The sequence below is a fragment of the Rana temporaria genome, chromosome 13 (assembly GCF_905171775.1).
Source record: "Rana temporaria chromosome 13, aRanTem1.1, whole genome shotgun sequence".
Lineage (NCBI taxonomy): Eukaryota > Metazoa > Chordata > Amphibia > Anura > Ranidae > Rana > Rana temporaria.
The window spans coordinates 15063726-15083662 of NC_053501.1; the positions used below are offsets into that span (position 1 = coordinate 15063726).

Consider the following 19937-nt stretch of genomic DNA (forward strand, 5'->3'; position numbering starts at 1 on the left):
CCCCGCCCGTGTCGGGTGGTGGGCTGGCTTTGTGATTTTGCGGCTCGGTTGAGGCCTCTTCTTTCCGACCGTTGGCTTTGCGAGGTTTTCTCGCGGTGCAAGATAGATTTTCTCTCTTGGCTGCCTAACAGATTTTTTCCTCCGTCCTCTGGCTTCCTCCGGTTCGCTGGTTGGTTCTGTCCAGGATCTTCGGATCGGGGGAGTGATGGTGCCAGTTCCCTCAATGGAACGGTCTCAGGGGTAATACTCCAATCTGTTGGTAATCCCCATGGTGGACGGGGTCCGTCCAATCCTGGGCCTCAGGGCCCTCGTTTGTTTTTTTGTGAAGTACAAAATTTCAGGATGGGAATTTTTTTCTGGCGTCCTTGGATGTCATGAACGCATACCTGCATGTTCCCATATGCTCTAAGCACCAGAGATTCTGGGCTTTGCGGTCAGGGAGGACTTTTTCTTTTTGTGGCCCTCCCGCTCGACTTGGTGTCGACACCACAGGTTTTTACCGGGGTGCTCGTCCCGATACTGGCCCGGCTGTGTCAGCGGGGGTTTATCGTGGGGTGTCTGGGCGACATTCTCCTACGAGCTTCTGAGAACTCTGCATTTGTGGAGCCGTGTCTATCACGTGTCAGACTCTCCAGGAAGTTTGGCTGGCTTCTGTTTTTGTCCAGAAGTCAGTGTTGGTCCCGTCTGGGACTGGAATTCCTGGGACTAGTCCTGGATTCCGCCGGGGCGGGAGTTTTGTTCTCCTAACGGAAAAATTTAAGACTCTGCAATCTGCTGGGCAGCAGTTGTCGACCTAGTGGTGGTCATCTCCGCGATTCTGCTTGAGGGTTCTGGATCTGACGGTGGCCTCTTTCGAGGCGGTTCCGTATGCCCAATTCCACGCCAGGGTGCTACTGGAGGACCTGTTGTCACGTGGGGACTAGCTTCCGTCATCTCTGGATTACCAGGTTCGGATGAGTCATCTAGTCCCTGGTGTGGTGGCTGATGTTTTCCGGTGCTTCGGGCCGGGAAGTCGTTTCGGCCAAGCCACTGGACAGTGGTCGCGACGGATGCCAGCCTCTCCGGTTGTGGGAGGGGTTTTTGGGGCACCCAGTCAGCCCTGGGGTGCTGGACTCAGGTGGCGACCCACCTACCAATCATTGTTCTGAATCGAGCTTTGCCTTGCCTGGGGGTCCCTGGATCTACAGGGCCGACCATTCGGGACCCTGTCCGTCAACGCTGTGGCGTACGTTGACCTTCAGGGAGGCACACAGAGCTCTGTTGCAGCGACGAGGGTCGCGCACATACTTTGGTGGGCCGAAGGGTCCGTTCCGGCTCTATTGGCCGCGTACATTCCGGGAGTACGGAATTGGCAAGCCGACTCCTAAGTCGGATTGTGCTTGACCACGGAGAGTGGTCTCTCCACCCGTAGGGGTTTTTTCAGTATATGTGCCGAAAGTGGGGCACTCCAGGCGTGGTCCTTCTAGTGTCCCGCCTCAACCGGAAGGTGCCATGTTTTTGGCCAGGTCACGGGACCCGTGGGCTGACGCCTCAGGCGCGTTGGTGGCTCCTTGGGGTCGCTATCGCCTGCTTTACACCTTCCCTCCTCGGTAGCTTCTTCCTCGCCTGCTGCGCAGAGTGGAAGCCGAGGGTATTTATCAATTCGGATTGCCCCAGATTGGCCGCGTCGCTCCTGGTACGCGGACCTGGTGCGTCTGGTGGCTGACGCCCCCTAGCATTTTCCCCTGGGGGTTGATCTTCTGTTACAGGGTCCGATCTTCCACCCTGTTTTTACAGCCACTGGCTTAGCGACGTGGCTGTTGAGAGCCTGGGGCTGAAGGCCCGAGGCCTATTGGGCTCGGTGGTCTCGACCGTGCTGCCGGCACGGTAGTCTACCTCACGTAGGATTTACATCATACGTGGAGGGCCTGCATCTCTGGTGAGGAGATGAAATGGCACCCTAGTACGTACGTACGTACGTACGTACGTACGTACGTACGTACGTACGTACGTGGTATCCAGGATTCTGCTGTTTTTTACAGCAGGGAGTGGATCAGGCTCTCGCCTTACGTACAGTTGGGAATCAGTTTTCTGCTCTGGCTGTTACTTTCAATGAGCCTTGGCGTCTCACTCCTTGGTGCGTACGTCTGTTCTGGGGGTCTGGCATATGGCCCCTCCACTACCCCCATGGGACTTGTATTTAGTCCTTTTGGTTCTTCTGGATGCTCCCTTTGTGGACATTCGGGAGGTTTTTTGTTGACTGTCACGAGACGGGAGCAGGTTTAGCTCAAGTGCTAGAGTTCAGGCATTTGACTCTGGGTTCTAGCCCAGGAAGGTCTGCGTTGTCACGTGGCCGTGGCTCGTCGTGGGCATTTCCACTGTGATTTTTTCTGGTAGCAATTACCTCGATCAGACTAGTGTTTGTCTGAACTGGAGGCCTTGTCTTGCATGGTTCCCTGCTTGGTCATCCATAAGGATGAGGTGGTGCTGCGGCGCAGCCGTCTTTTCTCCCCAAGGTGGTTTCGGCTTTTCACGTTGGTGTGGACATTGTTCTTCCATCCTTATGTCCTTGGCCGAAATGGAGGGAGGTGGCCACTTTTACATCCTCTGGATGTGATTCGGGCCCTACGTATGTACTTATCTGCTACGATTCCGTTCCGGAAGTCGGTCTCACTGTTCGTGTCGCTGGCTGGTTCTACCAGGGGGCCTGGTAGTCTCGTCGGCCACCTTTTTTCCGGGGTGGATCCGACGGATTGTGCTTCAGGCCTATGCCCTGAAGGGGCAGGCGCCTCCCTTTTGGGTTACGGCGCATTCGACCAGGGCGATCGGGGCCTCTTGGGCTTTCTGACATCATGCCTCTGTGTTACAGGGGTGTATGGCAGCGACCTGGTCGTCGTTCCACACTTTTTCTAAGTCTTAAAAGTGCATGTGAGTGCATCTTCTGATGCCTCCTTCGGCCGCAGGGTGTTACAGGCGGCAGTTTACGGTTGGAGTTCCTCCGTTGAGTAACTCCGGTTTTGTTTGGGGTGTAACCTGTTTTTGCTGTGTTATTTTCCCACCCCTCGAATTTTTTTGACACTGCTTGGGGACGTCCCTAAGGTCAATGAAGGCTGTGTCCGTCTATGAACGAAAGAGAAAAAAGGATTTTTGTACTCACCGTAAAATCCATTTCTCTGAGTTCATAGACGGACACAGCACCCACCCCTCCTTGGTTTGTACTGCTTGTTACGAACTGAAGCTGCTAGAGCAGAGTGGGGGTTATGCCTGGGGGAGCCACGCCCCCTGGGAGGAGCGGCATGAAGGAAAGTTTTTAACACCTTAAGTGCTGTAGAATTCTGCCTAAATCTCCTGGTAGGAAGAAGCATAACCCTAAGGTCAATGAAGGCTGTGTCCGTCTATGAACTCAGAGAAATGGATTTTACGGTGAGTACAAAAATCCTTTTTTTTTTATAATTATAATTTTTTTACAATTATTATTGTTGTTGTTGTTGTTGTTGTTGTTTTTTTTTTATCATCCCTGTTGGGGTGGCTATGGTGAGATATCAGGGGTCTTAACAGACCTCTGACATCTCCCCTTTGAGACAGGGAAATGGACTAGGGACACAGATTCCCCAGCCCCTTTCTCAGCTGCACTGATAATGAAAGGAGAGAAGACAGCGGCTTCTCTTCATTCATTAACTGAGACATCGTAATCACAGGAGGTTACGATGTTTCAGTTATGTGAATGAACAGTCGGTTATGACTGACTCTGTCCATTCAGAAAACGAAGGAGCCGGGTTTACCGGCTCCTACCTCCGCTCTCCATCCTGAGATACCGAGGGGGATGGCAGCACGCAGGGGTAGAAGTGAGGGGGACAGATGCACGGAGCAGCATGGAGAAGGACGGATGGGGACTGGAGGATAGGGGACAGTCAGCGGTGACCGTGTGTGGGAGAGAAGCACCGATCACCGCTGAAAGCCGCGGCGGGGGGTTTGAGAGACAGAGGACCAGCTGTCAGACTATTATTCTATACAGGGTGATCAGTGCTTGTAGCTCCTCCACAGCACTGATCACCCTGACTGCCCAGATATCGGGTGAAGCATCGGAGCATTTGCCCGAGTACAAGTCGGGCAAATGCTCGGTATCGGTACGGATACTAGTATCGAGGCAACCCTACTTTTGGCTCTGTACGCCACCAGAATAAAATTTAAAACTAAACAATCCAAACTGAATTTGAAGTGCAGACTTTCAGCTTTAATTAAAGGGTTTGAACATAAATATCAAGTACACATTTTAGGAACTGCAACCATTTTTATACACAGTCCCTCCATTTTCAGGGCTCGAATGTAATTGGACAAATGAATATAATCACAAATAAAATATTATTTTTTAATATTTTTTTGAGAATCCTTTAATGGCAATGACTGTCTGAAGTCTGGAACCCATGGACATTATTTAAAGACTGGGTTTCCTCCTTTCTCATGCTTTGCCAGGCTCTACCTGCAGCGGTCTTCAGTTCTTTGTGGGTCTTTCTGCCTTTAGTTTTGCCTTCAGCAAGTGAAATGCTCAATTGGGTTGAGATCAGGTGACCTACTCGGCCGAAGGCCATTGCAGAATATTCCACTTATTTTCCTTCAAAAGCTCCTGGGTTGCTTTTGCAGTGTGTTTTGGATCATTGTCCATGTGTACTGTACTCTTTGCGGTTAAACGCGATCAAATCAACTGCTACATTTGGCTGAATCTGGGCTGACAGTATATCTGTAAACACTGCAGAATTCATTTGGCTGCTTCTGTCTTTTGCCACATCATCAATAAACACCAATGACCCAGTGCCATTGGAAGCCATGCATGTCCATGCCATCACACTGCACGTTCTACCATGTGACCACAGATGACGTTGTGTTCTTTGGATCATGAGCTGTTCCAAGCTTTCTCCATACTTTTTTTTCTTCCCGTCATTCTGGTACAAATTATTCTTGGTTTCGTTTGTTCAAAGAATTGTTTTCCAGAACTGGTCTGGATTATTTAGATGTTTTTTGGCTAAGTCTAATCTGGCTTTTCTATTTGTTAGGCTTATGAATGGTTTGCACCTTGTGGTGAACCCTCTGTATTTGCGCTCATGAAGTCTCCTCTTGATTGTAGACTTTGAAAATGATACGCCCATCTCCTGGAGAGTGTCTTTCACTTGTCTGGATGTTGTGAATGGGTTTTTCTTTACCATAGAGAGGATAGAGCGATCATCCACCATTGTTGCCTTCCATGGACGTCCAGGCCTTTTAATGTTGCCAAGCTCACCAGTGCATTGTTCTTTCCTCAGAATGTACCAAACTGATTTGGCCACTCCTAATGTTGCTGCCATCTCTCTGATGGATTTTTGTTTTTGAAGCCTTACAATGGCCTGTTTTACTTGCATGGAGAGCTCCTTTGAACGCATGATGTAGGTTCCCAGCAATAGATTCCAAATGGAAATAACACACTTAGAATCAACTCCCGACCTTTAACCTGCTTAACCAAGTAAGGACCCCTTCACGCCGATATACGTCGGCAGAATGGCACGGCTGGGCACGAGCACGTACCTGTCTCTTTAACGCCCAACCGTGGGGTCACGACCTGGTCCGAAGCTCAGTGACCGCGGGACCCGATTCCCGCCGGTGTCCCGAGATCGGTCACCGGAGCTGAAGAACAGGGAGAGGTGTGTGTGTGTGTAAACACACCTTCCCTGTTCTTCATTGTGGCAATGTCAGTGATCGTCTGTTCCCTGATATAGGGAAAGATGATCACTGACGTCACACATCCAGCCCCGCCCCCCTACAGTTAGAAACGCATGAGGTCACAACCCCTTCAGTGCCCCCTAGTGGTTAACTCCTAAACTGCAATTGTCATTTTCACAGTAATCAGTGCATTTTTATAGCACTTTTTTATGTGAAAATGACAATGGTCCCAAAAATGTTTCAAAATTGTCCGATGTGTCCGCCATAATGTCGCAGTCACGAAAAATATCGCTGATCGCTGCCATTGGTAGTAAAAAAAAAAAAAAAAAAAATTAAGAAAAATGCCATAAAACTATGTTTACCAAAAATAGGTAGAAGAATACGTATCGGCCTAAACTGAGGAAAAAAAAGGTTTTTATATCTTTTTTGGGGATATTTATTATAATGCAAAAAGTAAAAAATATTGATATTTTTTTCAAAATTGTGGCTCTATTTTTGCTTATAGCTCAAAAAATAAAAACCTGCAGAGGTGATCAAATAGTACCACCAAAAGAAAGCTCTATTTGTGGGGAAAAAAGTACGCCAATTTTGTTGGGAGCCACGTCGCACAAAAAGTGGCCTGGTCATTTAGCAACAAAATGGTCCGAGGCTTAAGTGGTTAAAACAAGTATATATGATATGCTTGTCTATTTTAGTAGTACTAGCAGCCTGAAGATTAAAAATGATCAATTTTAATTATGAAATAAAGATAAAAGGTCTGCAGTCACCAGTGATACACCTCCATCCCTGTATGCATATGCAGAAAAAGAAAGAGTTGCCCATGGGACTTTAAATGAGGTGGTCAAAGTTTGCCACTGAGTAACAAAAATAGTAACTGTATAACTTTTTTTTTATTAAAATAGATGTACATACATGAATAATACAGCATGGTAGCTCAGCCAATGGATTTGCACATAATAAAGGGTCATTTAAATTGATACAAACGTTATACATTGCAGTATATACAAATGCACGCATCAGAGAACCCGACGCACGTTTCGCGAGATCATTGCTCGCTCATCAGGGGTGGATGCTGATGGAATGTATCTAAAATAGATAAGATGTGTCACAGTGCTAAATGCAAGAACAATGGCAGAATGGGCCAGAACAAACTGGCCCAATACTTACCAATGAACGAAGCCAGTGTCTCCATTGCTGAACCCCCAATGGGTCAGTTTGTTCTGGCCCATTCTGCCATTGTTCTTGCATTTACCACTGTGACACATCTCCTTATCTATTTTAGATACATTCCATCCGCATCCACCCCTGATGAGCGAGCAATGATCTTGCGAAACGTGCGTCGGGTTCTCTAATGCGTACATTTGTATATACTGCATTGTATAACGTTTGTATCAATTTTAATTACCCTTTATTATGTGCAAATCCATTGGCTGAGCTACCATGCTGTATTATTCATGTATGTACATCTATTTTAATAAAAAAAAGTTATACCGTTACTATTTTTGTTACTCAGTGGCAAACTGTGACCACCTCATTTAAAGTCCCAAGGGCAACTCTTTCTTTTTCTGCAATGTTAATTATGAGAGTGCAGTTCCACTTTTATAGACCAAAAGAGATCCATTAAGAAAAAAGCGAATTGTTGGGGTTCTCATACACTTTAAGACAAGGCTCAGATGGTATCATTCTAGTAATGTGATTACCTGGAGTAAGCGAAGCTGGCAATGTATTGTCTTGTGTGGGTGATCAGAGCCGTGTGAATGATTTTTCTGTTTTTGTTTTTTTTCCCCTCCAATCTAGTTGGAAGATCCGGAACAAGCACAAAGGTTAAAGACCCTGCAAGAAGCGGCTGCTCACTGGCAGCAGCATGAACAACACCGCATAGGCTTCCAGTACCAGGGCATCATGGCAAAACACACCGCCATGCAGCAGCTGCTCCAGCGCTACCAACAGATTGTCCAGGAGCCTCCACACCTGGCTGTAAGTGACAGAGGGACGGGTCAGAGATGTGCTTTTTTTTTTTGTGTGGGGGGGGGGGGGTTTCTTTGTACAGACAGGAAGGGTCTGAAGTTGTAGCGACTTTGGGGTAGTTCCTGCATTACATTTGGTCCAACTGTATGCGTCATGAAGGCCACAGACTTCAATGTTAAAGTGGAGGTTCACCCTTTAAAACAATTTTTGACATCACACGGAGTCGAGCCATCCTACCGACAGAATGCCGGTGTTTTTTTTTTTCTCTCAGCACATACCTCGTTATGTGCGATTTTTCACCTCACGGCAATCCCGCGGGAGAGGGCGTTCCCAAGCACTGCCTGTGATTGACAGGCTTCCGAACGGTGCATACTGCGCGTCACAGGTAGCCGAAAAATCCCGAACGTCGGTGCGGCTCTATACGGCGCCTGCGCACCGACGTTCGGGTTCTGTCGGCAACCTGTGACGCGCAGTATGCGCCGTTCGGATTGCCGCGAGGTGAAAATCGTGATAACGAGGTATGTGCTGAGGAAAAAAAAAAAAAACACCGGCATTCTGTCTGTAGGATGGCTCGACTCCGTGTGATGTCAAAAATTGTTTTAAAGGGTGAACCTCCACTTTAAGCCTCAAAAGTCGCTCTTGAATGTTATACATGCAAACAGTTGTCCATTATCAGTGGTCAAAGCCAGAGTTGCATCCACGTCATACCCATCAAAAGTTGCAGTAACGTCGCAGTCCAAAGTCGTACACTAATATAACAATCGCCTCAATACTCAAACACAACTACAGCTCACAACTCAATAACTTCTTAGTAGTATCCTTTATTTGGCTACATCATATACAGTGAAAGGGAGGGCAGGGGGGGTGTATTTGATTCCCTGCTGTACTTTTGCCCACTGACAAACAAAATGATTAGTCTATAATTTGAATGGTAGGTTTATTTTAACAGTGAGAGAATAACAAATATCCAGAAAAACTAATTTCAAAAAAGTTATAAATTTATTTGCATTTTAATGAGTGAAAGAAGTATTTGTCCCCTTTGCAAACCATGACTTGGTACTTGGTGGCAAAACCCTTGTTGGCAATCGCAGTGGTCAGACGTTTCTTGTAGTTGGTCACCAGGTTTACACACATCTCAGGAGGGATTTTGTTCCACTAATCTTTGCAGATTCCCTATAAGTCATTAAGGTTTCAAGGCTGACGTTTGGCAACTCGAACCTTCAGCTCCCTCCACATATTTTCTATATAGGATTAAGGTCTGGATACTGGCTAGGCCACTCCAGGACCTCAATGTGCTTTTGCTTGAGCCACTCCTTTGATGCCTTGGCCATTTGTTTTGTGTGGTTGTCATGCTGGAATACCCATTCACAACAAATTTTCAATGCCCTGGCTGAGGGAAGGAGATTTGATGGTACATTGTCTTTGGTGCGGTGAAGTTGTCCTGTCCCCTTAGCACAGTGGTTCTCAACCTGGGGGTCGGGACCCCCTCGGGGCTCAAATGATGATTTGCCAGGGGTCACCAAATCCTGGGCTGTTCCTGAATTCCACACTACTCTCCCAGCCTTTTTGTGGCCGCCCAGCAGGGCTGTTCCTAGAGCCCGCGGCCACCTACTCAACCTCTTCGCAGCTGCCCATTCAGTTGACGGCATGGGTGGGGGGCAGAGACTAGAGGTCAGCTGACTGGTGAGGAATGTGAAGTGGGAGGGGTTGAAGGAGACCCTATGTCCTGATTTCGTCATAGGTGTCACTGCTGCGAGACAACCCAAAATCGGAGACAGTGAGTAAGGCTGGGTTCACACTACTACACTACTTTCATCCTACTTTGCTCTGTGTTCAATGTTTCCCTATGAGAGCGTCTTGTAGCGTCCTACACAAGTCCGTCCGACTTTGAAAATGCTCCCTGTACTACTTTTGGTCCTACATTGATCCTACTTCAGGCCCATTGAATATCATTGATGTCGGACCAAAGTAGTATCCTGTTCATGAAAGTAGGATGGATGTAGGACCAATGTAGGATAAATGTAGGACCAATGTAGCAGAGCAAAGTAGGATGAAAGTAGTGTAGTAGTGTGAACCCAGCCTACCACTACCTGTGATTATAGTTACCATTAAAAGTCCCCACTACAGTTCTCAGATCAGCAGATGACCTTGATCAATACATGGAAGGCAGAGGAAAAGAGGGGAAGGAACAAAGAAAAGGGAGAGAAAGCATGAGAAAGAATTTTAAGGGGTCACGGCACTAAAAAGGTTGAGAACTACTGCCTTCGCAGAAAGACGCCCCCAAAGCATAATGTTTCCACCTCCATGTTTGACAGTGAGGATGGTATTCTTGGGGTCATAGGCAGCATTCTTCCTCCTCCAATAACGGCAAGTTGAGTTGATGCTAAAGAGCTCAATTTAGGTCTCATCTGAACACAACACTTTCACCCAGTTCTTCTCTGAATCATTCAGATGTTCATTAGCAAACTTTAGATGGGCTGTACTGTGCTTTCTGGAGCAGGGGGACTTGCGGGTATTGCAGAATTTGAGTGCTTCATGGCGTAGTGTTATCAATTAATTTCTTGGTGACTATAGTCCCAGGATTGACGAGATTCTCCCATGTAGTTCTGAGCTGGTTCCTCACCATTCTCATGATCATCACCACAAGGTGAAATCTTGCATGGAGCCCCAGACCGAGGGAGATTGATAGTTATTTTGTGTTTCTTCCATTTGCGAATAATCACACCAACTGTTGTCACCCTCTCACCAAGCTGCTTGGCGATGGTCTTGTAGCCCATTCCAGCCTTGTGTAGGTCTACAATCTTGTCCCTGACATCCTTGGACAGATCTTTGGTCTTGGCCGTGGTGGAGAGATTGGAATCTGATTGCTTCTGTGGACAGGTGTCTTTTATACAGAGAGTGCTCCTAATATCAGCTAATTGCCTGTATTGAAGCCACCTGGGAGCCAGAAACCTCGCTGATAGGGGATCAAATACTTATTTCATTCCATTAAAATGAAAATCAATTTACCGGTATAACTTTTTTCTGGATATTTTTGTTCTGTCTCACTGTTAAAATAAACCTACCATTAAAATTATAGACCGATCATTTCTTTGTCAGTGGGAAAAACGTACAAAATCAGCAGGGGATCAAATTATTTTTTTCTCACTGTACACAAGATCAATCCTGACATGTTTCGGCCATTACAGGCTGTTACGGCATTGATCCTGTGTGTATGATATAGCCAAATAAAGGATATTACTAAGGAATTATCGAGTTTCTGTCTGAATTTCTGCTTTAGATGTTCGTATAGGGGAGTGGGCCTCCTCCTTTTTTTGTCACTTTTTGTTTACAAGTTTTGCTAGAAAATTTACTTGGCACCCACGCATACATTTTAATAAAATGACAATCGTTGCAGTTTTTTGTGTCACACGGTATTTGCGCAAACAATTTTTTGGCAAAAAATACTTCAGTAGATTTAAAAACAAAACCCTATATTTAACCCCAATTCATCTTTGTAAAATGCGATAGATGATACGCCGAGTAAATAGATACCCAACATGCGCACACTCATGGAACGATGACAGACTACAGTTCTTAAAAAAATCTCCATAGGTGATGCTTTAGAGTTAGGTCTAGCACTAGAATTATTGCTCTCGCTCTAAGGCTCACGGCGATCCCTTGTAATAGAAATAAGGATGACAGGTGCTCTTTATGGAGAGATTTGGGGTCAGAAAGACAGCTGCCGGCTGAAAAAAGCAATACCGGTGTTATGGCTGATATATATGTGTTGTGGGCTCGCTGCTTCTTTAGTAGGTGACACCAGATGTTTTCTTTTCTTCTTTATTTTCTTAATGATAAAAAAATAATTATAAGACCGAGCAATTGATCTAGTATTCCAGTCCTTCCTCACGTCAATCTCTATTTTCTCTGCACAGGCCATGACTGTAGATGTTCAGCTGCAGCACTTTGAGATGGAGCAGAAGCAGCTTGTGCCGCTGTACCAAGAATGGGAGATTCAATTCAAGAAGTGGCAGGAGTTACTGCAGACCTACCCCCACAAAGATCAGCTGCATGACTACCAGGTCCAGTGGGCATCTTGGCAGACCCACATGAAATCCACAAAGGCACATCTAAAGGAAAAAATCGCCTCACTGAAAAGCTTAAAGCAAAAGTATGGTGGCAGTCACTATATAGGAGGCATTGCCATGGTACCCCAATACCCCACATACTCGCCAGTCATATCTCCGGCTGTTCCTGCAGCTACGCCCGTTGCAGTGAGCGTACAGCCTCCCTATACTGCTCCAGTGGCACCAGTGTATGGCCCTGCTCTCCCACCTGTAACTCCATATTCTCAAGCCACGCCACCTCTTCCACCTGCGACTGCTCCACCCCCTCCTCCGGAATCTAGTGCTCCGCCCCCTCCTCCGGAATCTAGTGCTCCGCCCCCTCCTCCGGAATCTAGTGCTCCGCCCCCTCCTCCGGAATCTAGTGCTCCGCCCCCTCCTCCGGTATCTAGTGCTCCGCCCCCTCCTCCAGTATCTACTGCTCCGCCCCCTCCGCCACCTGTTGGCTCCCCTTCAGCAGAAGTTGTACAACCTCCTTTACCCCCTGACGCACAACCACCTCTTCCAGCAGAAAGCTTTACCTCTGCCCCAGAGCCTAAAACCACATATTTTCCGGCGCCTGCATCGTCTTCTACCAGTCCTCCTGCTGCCACCACCACCAGCTCATCTGTCATGACATCTGCACCCTCCACAATGCCTACAGCAGGAACAGATCCGCCAGTAACTTTCATTCCCGGACTGTCTTACCCTCCCATGCCTTCCCATAATCCTCCGCCGGAATTTCCTTCTGGCTTGGACAAGCAAATTGAGGACGTCAAACATTTAAACCCACCTGTACTTCCACCGGCCCCTGATCGGGAGTTGACACCCACTGTCCCTCCCACCCCACCTAGCATGATGGCAGGGGGGCCCTACGAAGCGCCCAGAGAGCCAAGGTAAGTGTGTTTTTATATCTAAAAAATTATCGGCTTTGACATGGAGGCCTCATGTATAGAAGATAGCTGTAACAGAAGATGCTGCTGTATCACCATGGTGTCTGCAGAGTGTTCCTCCTGTGATCTGCTTAGTATTGTAGGGGGGATTCTAGAATTCAGGTAGCCAAACTACTTTTTTTTTACCACTCTGAGGCAAGGTACGCACAATGGACATTTTTGGGTTTTAGTGGTTTTACTGGAATTAAGCCTGTAGATATCATTCTTTTCCGACGGCGATTCTGTTTCATTCAGAAGTGATTTGAGTCACTAATTAGCCTTCTGCGGGTGGCGGAAGAGGGTCCCATCCCTCTTCTAGGCTCTCGGTCCCATTGTGGAGGCTAGGAATGATGACTGCTCTGTATAGAGAGAGCGTCGTTGCCCTCTCTGTAACCTCAGAAAACCGTGAGCGACGAGTAGTTTGTCACTTCTGGATGGCAGCCAATAAGACTGATTTGTGTCTGCTTGGCTGCATGGGAGGCCAGAGGAGAGATTTGGGGTCAAATAGACCCCAAATCAATCTATAAAGAGGACCTGTCAAAGCCCATGCTGTAGAGCTGCATGGTTATTTAAGAATCAAGACTGTGTCCCCCCCATTTTCCCGATTATTTCTATGCAGGGAATTCTCTGCTCAGACAGCTGTCAGAAAATAAATAAAAAACGCTGTCTACCAAGTACATTCCTATCTTTAAACATTGTAACATTTTGTTGTTTAGTTTAAAGGAATGAATTTCTGTCAATGAGGTCAGTTTAACCACTTAGGGCTCTTTCACACGGAGCAGACCGTTTCTGGGTCCAGTCCGTGTGTCTCCGTCGGCTCAGCGGGGGATCCCCACTGAGCTGTCGGCGGATAGGGCGGTCCCCGCACACAGTGCAGGGACCGCCCTGTCTCAGCTCTGCTCTGCCCTATGGGGAACCGGATGCAAACGGACCGTCTGTCCATCTGCATCCGTTCCGTTCCGCCGGACGGAAGAAAAATAGGGTTTTCTTCCGTCCAAAAACCGGATCCCTACGGACGCGAGCGGATGCTCCATCCGCTAACGGACGCGATCCCATAGGGATGTATTACAAGTCCTTAACGGACTTGTAATAACGGACAGGCGGAGCGGACGTCTGAAAGGGGCCTTAAAGGGGAGTTCCACTTAAAAATGGAACTTCCACTTTTTGGAACCTCCCCCTATTCGGTGTCACATTTGGCACCTTTCAGGGGGAGCAGATACCTGTCTAATACAGGTATTTGCTTCCACTTCCTGGCAAAGATCACCTCGTGCCTACTCTGTACCCTTCGCTGTCTTCTGGGAGACACACAGCTCCCAGAACACAGCAGGGACCAGTGAAGACATGCAGAGCCTAAAGACAAGTAATATGTCATCTTTTCTGTCTGCTGCACTAATGATTTGTCTCTTGGTTTTGCAGATTCGCAGCCCAGGGACATGGTTTTGCACCTCCTTCTCGTTTCCCCCCTCCTGGGTCACATGGTTTCTATGGCTCTCATCCTACTACACATGACAGGGAGAGCCAGCCTTGGACAAATGAACAGAAGGACCAGTCCACCCCAGCAGCCGCATCCAAGCAGTATTTAGAAACTAGTGATCAAAAGGTTCCAGCTAACCGATGGGACCGACCAAAAGATAATCCTGATCAGTCCTGGGATATACCTAAACCACCTAATGTTGCAGAATCCACAACCAAGGAGATGGCTGATTGCCCCCCTGGAGCAGTGTCAGATGGAGAGTCAAAGAACCCAGCAGAAATGTGGAACAGGCCTGATGGTCCTCAGTTTAACAAGCGGGGTAGTCAAGGTGATGACATGGGAAATAAATGGGATCAACCTCCTGATAGTAGATGGGGTGGATCTAATGAACAGTCCAGTGATAGGCGGAGCAATTTTCAGGATAGGTGGGGTGTAGAAAATACTTCATCCCCCATAGACAGATTTGGGAATGCCCAGAATTCTGGACCAAACAGGTTTGGTGGTCCTGAGGTTGCTCCCTATGAAAGAGATGGAATGGGTCCACCATATGACCAGCATGCTGCTCCTGAAGTTCCTTTTCGGGATAGGTTTGGCCACCCTGATGGTTCTCAGCGCTTTAGGTACAATGCACCAGACTTGCAGCCAAGGGGAAGAGCTAGATTTCCCTCCATACCACCACGGGGCAGGTTTCCATTTTCTGAAGGCCATCCCAGACACAGGTTTGGTGCTCCAGAAGGTCGACCATCCAGTTTGGGCTATCCTGAGACTTTTTCAAGAGACCGCTTTGGGGGCCCTGAGTTGCCATCTCCTCAGGACCACATGGGAGGCACAGAACAGCCACTTGTTCGTGATCACGTTGGAAGCCCCGAACGGCCAACTTCTCAGGAACGTTTTAGAGGTTCTGAACAGCCACCTTCACAGGATTCATATCAGGAAGGCTTTAGAGACCCCAAGATGCCATCTACCCAGCGCCACTTTGGGGGACCTGATATGCTTACACCTCATGGCCGCTTTGGTGGCCCTGATGTTTCTGACCGTTTTAGGGGCCCTGAGATGGCGCCTGGTTCTGGGGATCGATTTAGGGGCCCTGAGATGCCACCTAGTTCTGGGGATCGTTTTAGGGGCCCTGAGATGCCACCTGGTTCTGGGGATCGTTTTAGGGGTCCTGAGATGCCCCCTGGTTCTGGGGATCGTTTTAGGGGCCCTGAGATGCCCCCTGGTTCCGGGGATCGTTTTAGGGGTCCTGAGATGCCCCCTGGTCCTGGAGATCGTTTTAGGGGTCCTGAGATGCCCCCTGGTCCTGGAGATCGTTTTAGGGGTCCTGAGATGCCCCCTGGTCCTGGAGATCGTTTTAGGGGTCCTGAGATGCCCCCTGGTCCTGGGGATCGTTTTAGGGGTCCTGAGATGCGCTCTGGTTCTGGGGATCGTTTTAGGGGTCCTGAGGTGCCCCCTGGTTCTGGGGATCGGTTTAGGGGTCCTGAGGTACCCCCTGGTTCTGGGGATCGTTTTAGGGGTCCTGAGATGCACCCTGGTTCTGGGGATCGTTTTAGGGGTCCTGAGATGCACCCTGGTTCTGGGGATCGCTTTAGGGGTCCTGAGATGCCCCCTGGTTCTGGGGATCGCTTTAGGGGTCCTGAGATGCCCCCTGGTTCTGGGGATCGCTTTAGGGGTCCTGAGATGCCCCCTGGTTCTGGGGATCGCTTTAGGGGTCCTGAGATGTCCCCTGGCCCTGGGGATCGCTTTAGGGACCCCGAGATGTCCCCTGGCCCTGGGGATCGCTTTAGGGACCCCGAGATGCCCCCTGGCCCTGGGGATCGCTTTAAGGGCGCAGACAAGCCCCCTGGCCCTGGGGATCGCTTTAAGGGCCCCGACATGCCCCCTGGCGATCGCTTTAAGGGCCCAGACATGCCCCCTGGCCCTGGCGATCGCTTTAAGGGCCCAGACATGCCCCCTGGCCCTGGCGATCGCTTTAAGGGCCCAGACATGCCCCCTGGCCCTGGCGACCGCTTTAAGGGCCCAGACATGCCCCCTGGCGACCGCTTTAAGGGCCCAGACATGCCCCCTGGTGACCGCTTTAAGGGCCCAGACATGCCCCCTGGCCCTGGCGACCGCTTTAAGGGCCCAGACATGCCCCCTGGCCCTGGCGACCGCTTTAGGGGCCCCGACATGCCCCCTGGCCCCAGCGACCGCTTTACGGGCCCCGACATGCCCCCTGGCCCTGGCGACCGATTTAGGGGCCCCGACATACCCCCTGGCCCCGGGGACCGCTTTAAGGGCCCCGACATGCCCCCTGGCCCCGGGGACCGCTTTAAGGGCCCCGACATGCCCCCTGGCGACCGGTTTAAGGGCCCCGACATGCCCTCTGGCCTTGGGGACCATTTTAAAGACAGTGATATGCCCTTTTCTCAACCACAAAATAGATTTGGGGATTTTGATGGTCCACGTCGGGATAATTGGAGCCCTGCTGATAAAGACAGTTTTGGTGCTGCAGATATGCCTTTACATGACCGTGGAGATAACAGGGTTCCCTTTAGTGATAGGTGGAGCCCAGGTGATAGAAAAGGGAGACCAGATTGGCCACGGGGGAGAGGTGATGGGGGGAATAGGCCTCCTTTGTTGGGAGGTTCTGCTTTAGAGAAGTCTGAAATACAAGGTAACACAGCAAATATTACCACTAAAAGTTATCAAAGCCAATTCAAAAATAAGCACATTTCTAAAGAGACTGAAGTCGGTCTGGGTGCCGATTCTTTTGCTGGTGATCAGAGAGATGAAAAACAAGAGCAGCAAAATATTGATATGAAACAAGTTGATGAGCCCTCGAAGGATGGTGCACCCAAGAAAGCAGAAGGTCCAGCTGTCCAGGATGCTTCAAAAACTGCGACCTCAGCATCTTCTGAGCTGCCTAAACCAGTAGAAGCTGCAGATTCCAAAAAAGATACGTCTAAAGCTTCAGACTTGCCTAAAACTGATCCATTGGGTGGCCAAACATTGCCTGACCCGAGTAAAGTAAATAAGCCATTGCCTGCATCAGTTCATTCAGATGCAACAAAGGGTCTTGGTCAAATTGAGACAACAAGTACATCTGATAAGGGTGAAATAGAATTGCCTGGCCCCAGTAAGCCTTCGGTGTCACAGGTTTCATCTCCCAAGACTGCTAAACCAGATGTTCCGCTACCTACCCCATCAGTGGTCAGTAAGCCAGAAGAGCCTACTGATGGTCCAAGTTCCTTTGGCAAACAGGATGCTTTTCAGAGTCCTTTCCCTAGTAGGTCAGGTGGCCTGCTCCCTACTCCTGTGTTAGGTGGCCCTTTTACACCCCATAACATGCCATCATTCAGGCCACAGGCTCCTCACTCATTGCCAGGTGACCCTTGGGCTCCTCCATTGAGGGCTGCTGATCCATGGGCTGCTCCTGTTAGGCCAACTGGACCAAGGGGGGCTCTTCCAGTTAGGCCAGGTGGCCCTAGGGCAGCCCTTCCAATCAGGCCAGGTGGTGGGCCAAGGGGAGCTCCTCCACTCTGGATGGGTGGGCCCAGGGCTGCTCCTCCAATCAGGCCGGGTGGACCATGGGAAGCTACTCCAGGTGGGCCAAGGCCAGATCTTTTAGTCAGGCCGAGGGGAGGTCCTTCAGTTAGAATGGGTGGGCCGAGGGGAGGTCCTCCAATTAGAATGGGTGGGCCGAGGGGAGGGCCTCCACTTAGAATGGGTGGGCCAAGGGGAGGGCCTCCACTTAGAATGGGTGGGCCGAGGGCAGGTGCTCCTGGGGGACCCTTTTCTGCTTGGGAAGAGCCCCTAGAAAGAATGGCTGAAGGTGAGGACAGTGATAAATATGATTCGTCCACGGGAGCTGATCCTTTGTGTGACGACCCCTATACCGAGGCAGATGAAGAGGAGGGAACTTATTCACATGGTCCAGAGGGTGGTCATGGCAGACCAGAACTTCCTGATGATGATGATGCAGGGGATTATTTCCACCAAGAGCCAGACAGGCAAGGTGGTTTTAGAGAAGATGATGAACCTTTTGCACAAGATTGGCCAGAAAATTATGATGGGCGATTTGATCGCCGTGGTAGAGGAAGAGCAAGAGGGTTTATGCGTGGTCGACCTCCACCCAAACCAGGCAGCCGTGAGAGAGATCTTTTAGATGACAGAGACTTTGAGCCACGAGGACATTTGCCAGATGAGAGAGCTTTATTTAGAGAAGGTTTGAAGGAGCCACCACCATTTGGTCGAGAGCCTTTGCTTAGAGAACCAAGGTTTCTTGATAGAGAGCGGTTTTCTCAGGACCCACTCTTAGAGGCGCGAAGGAGGGATTTTGCACTCGAGGACGAGAGGTTGGATGAATGGGAAAGAGAGAGATTGTGGAGAGCTCGTCATCCAGACCTCCTACGAGATCCGTTTTTGGATCTATATCTGAGAGATGAACGACTGCCCTTACGGCCACCACATCTTCCTCATGATCCTCGGTATGATCCATACCTAGAAAGAGAACTCGACAGAGTCATTAATTACAACAGGCTAGAAAGACCTTCTTTATTTGACCTGGATCTTGACAGAGACTATCTGAGGATTCCAGACGACCTTGATTTACCACTTCGGGATAGAGATTGGTTGTCTTCTCGAAGGCCTTTGTCGCCACATCGTCCATATTCTCCTGTCCGAGCACGTTCCCCTCTACCACCACTCCCACCAATTGACCGATATCTGGATGATAGGTGGAGATTGGATAGAGAGTTGGCGGATAGAGAGTTGGCAGATATAGATTTCCGTGATCGTGGTGAGCTCCGTATTAGAGAATATCCAGAACGCCCTCTGTGGCATGAAGACAGAAATCCTGATTTGCTTTCTGAAAGATCAGAATTGGAGCGCAAAGATGGTCGATGGTATCCACCTGAAGAAAGAGTGAGCGAAGGCCCGAATACACTTCCCGGAGATTCAGATTCATCGGCTCTTCCTGAACAGTCAGAGATGCCAGGAGGGGAGGCTGGCGCAGCGAGCGTTCTGGCCCTGAGTCAGCGGCAACATGAGATCATTCTGAAAGCGGCACACGAGTTGAAAATGCTCAGGTGGGTAAATTTTTTTTATTTTTTGGTGCCATCTAAACATGATTTTTTTTTTTTTTTTTGGAATTTTATTAATTGTTCTGTGAATTGTGCACTTACCATTCTATTTGAATTGTAAAGGGAGCAGAAGGAGCAGCTGGATAATTTAAAAAACTTTTTTGGCGATGAAGAACCATCGGCGTCAGATGTAAAGGCCAGTGGGGAACCAAAACAGGTAAGTTTTCAGTAATGCATGTCTTATGATTTTAGTGACCCTGTAAAATCTCAGGTGAGCATTGTATAGAGTTGTGTAATTTATTATAGTTACTGTTGCTGTGAAATGTAACTTTAAAGTGGTGGTAAAGGCACAAGTTTTTCTTTTATCGTAATGCATTCTTTGATTGGCTGAGACACAGCAGCTGCGCCATTGTCTCCCGCTGCTGTCAATCAAGCGCCGCCAATCAGAGAGGGGGCGGGCCAAAGCACAGCTCTGTGTCTCAAGAGATACACAGAGCTGCAGCTCGGCTGAGGTTTCCCCATAGCAAGCTGCTTGCTGTGGGGGCACTCAACAGGAGGGAGATGCCAGAAGCTCACTTTAAGTGAGAGGCGCTAGAGGGCGGGCAGGTTTGGGCGCTGGGAGCTAGAGGGCGGGCAGGTTTGGGCGCTGGGAGCTAGAGTTTGGGCGCTGGGAGCTAGAGGGCGGGCAGGTTTGGGCGCTGGGAGCTAGAGGGCGGGCAGGTTTGGGCGCTGGGAGCTAGAGGGCGGG

General features: G+C 49.1%; 1 protein-coding gene across 4 annotated transcripts in view; it reads left to right on the top strand.

Moving 5' to 3' along the window:
• YLPM1 (YLP motif containing 1) overlaps positions 1-19937 on the top strand; it is a 60733-nt gene that overhangs the window by 12117 nt on the left and 28679 nt on the right. For all 4 annotated transcript variants that reach the window (XM_040333184.1, XM_040333182.1, XM_040333183.1 and 1 more), the window contains 4 exons: positions 7468-7647; positions 11556-12619; positions 14072-19195; positions 19313-19406. In XM_040333184.1, coding sequence (XP_040189118.1) covers positions 7468-7647; positions 11556-12619; positions 14072-19195; positions 19313-19406 — 6462 coding nt within the window. The remainder of the gene's footprint in view (positions 1-7467; positions 7648-11555; positions 12620-14071; positions 19196-19312; positions 19407-19937) is intronic.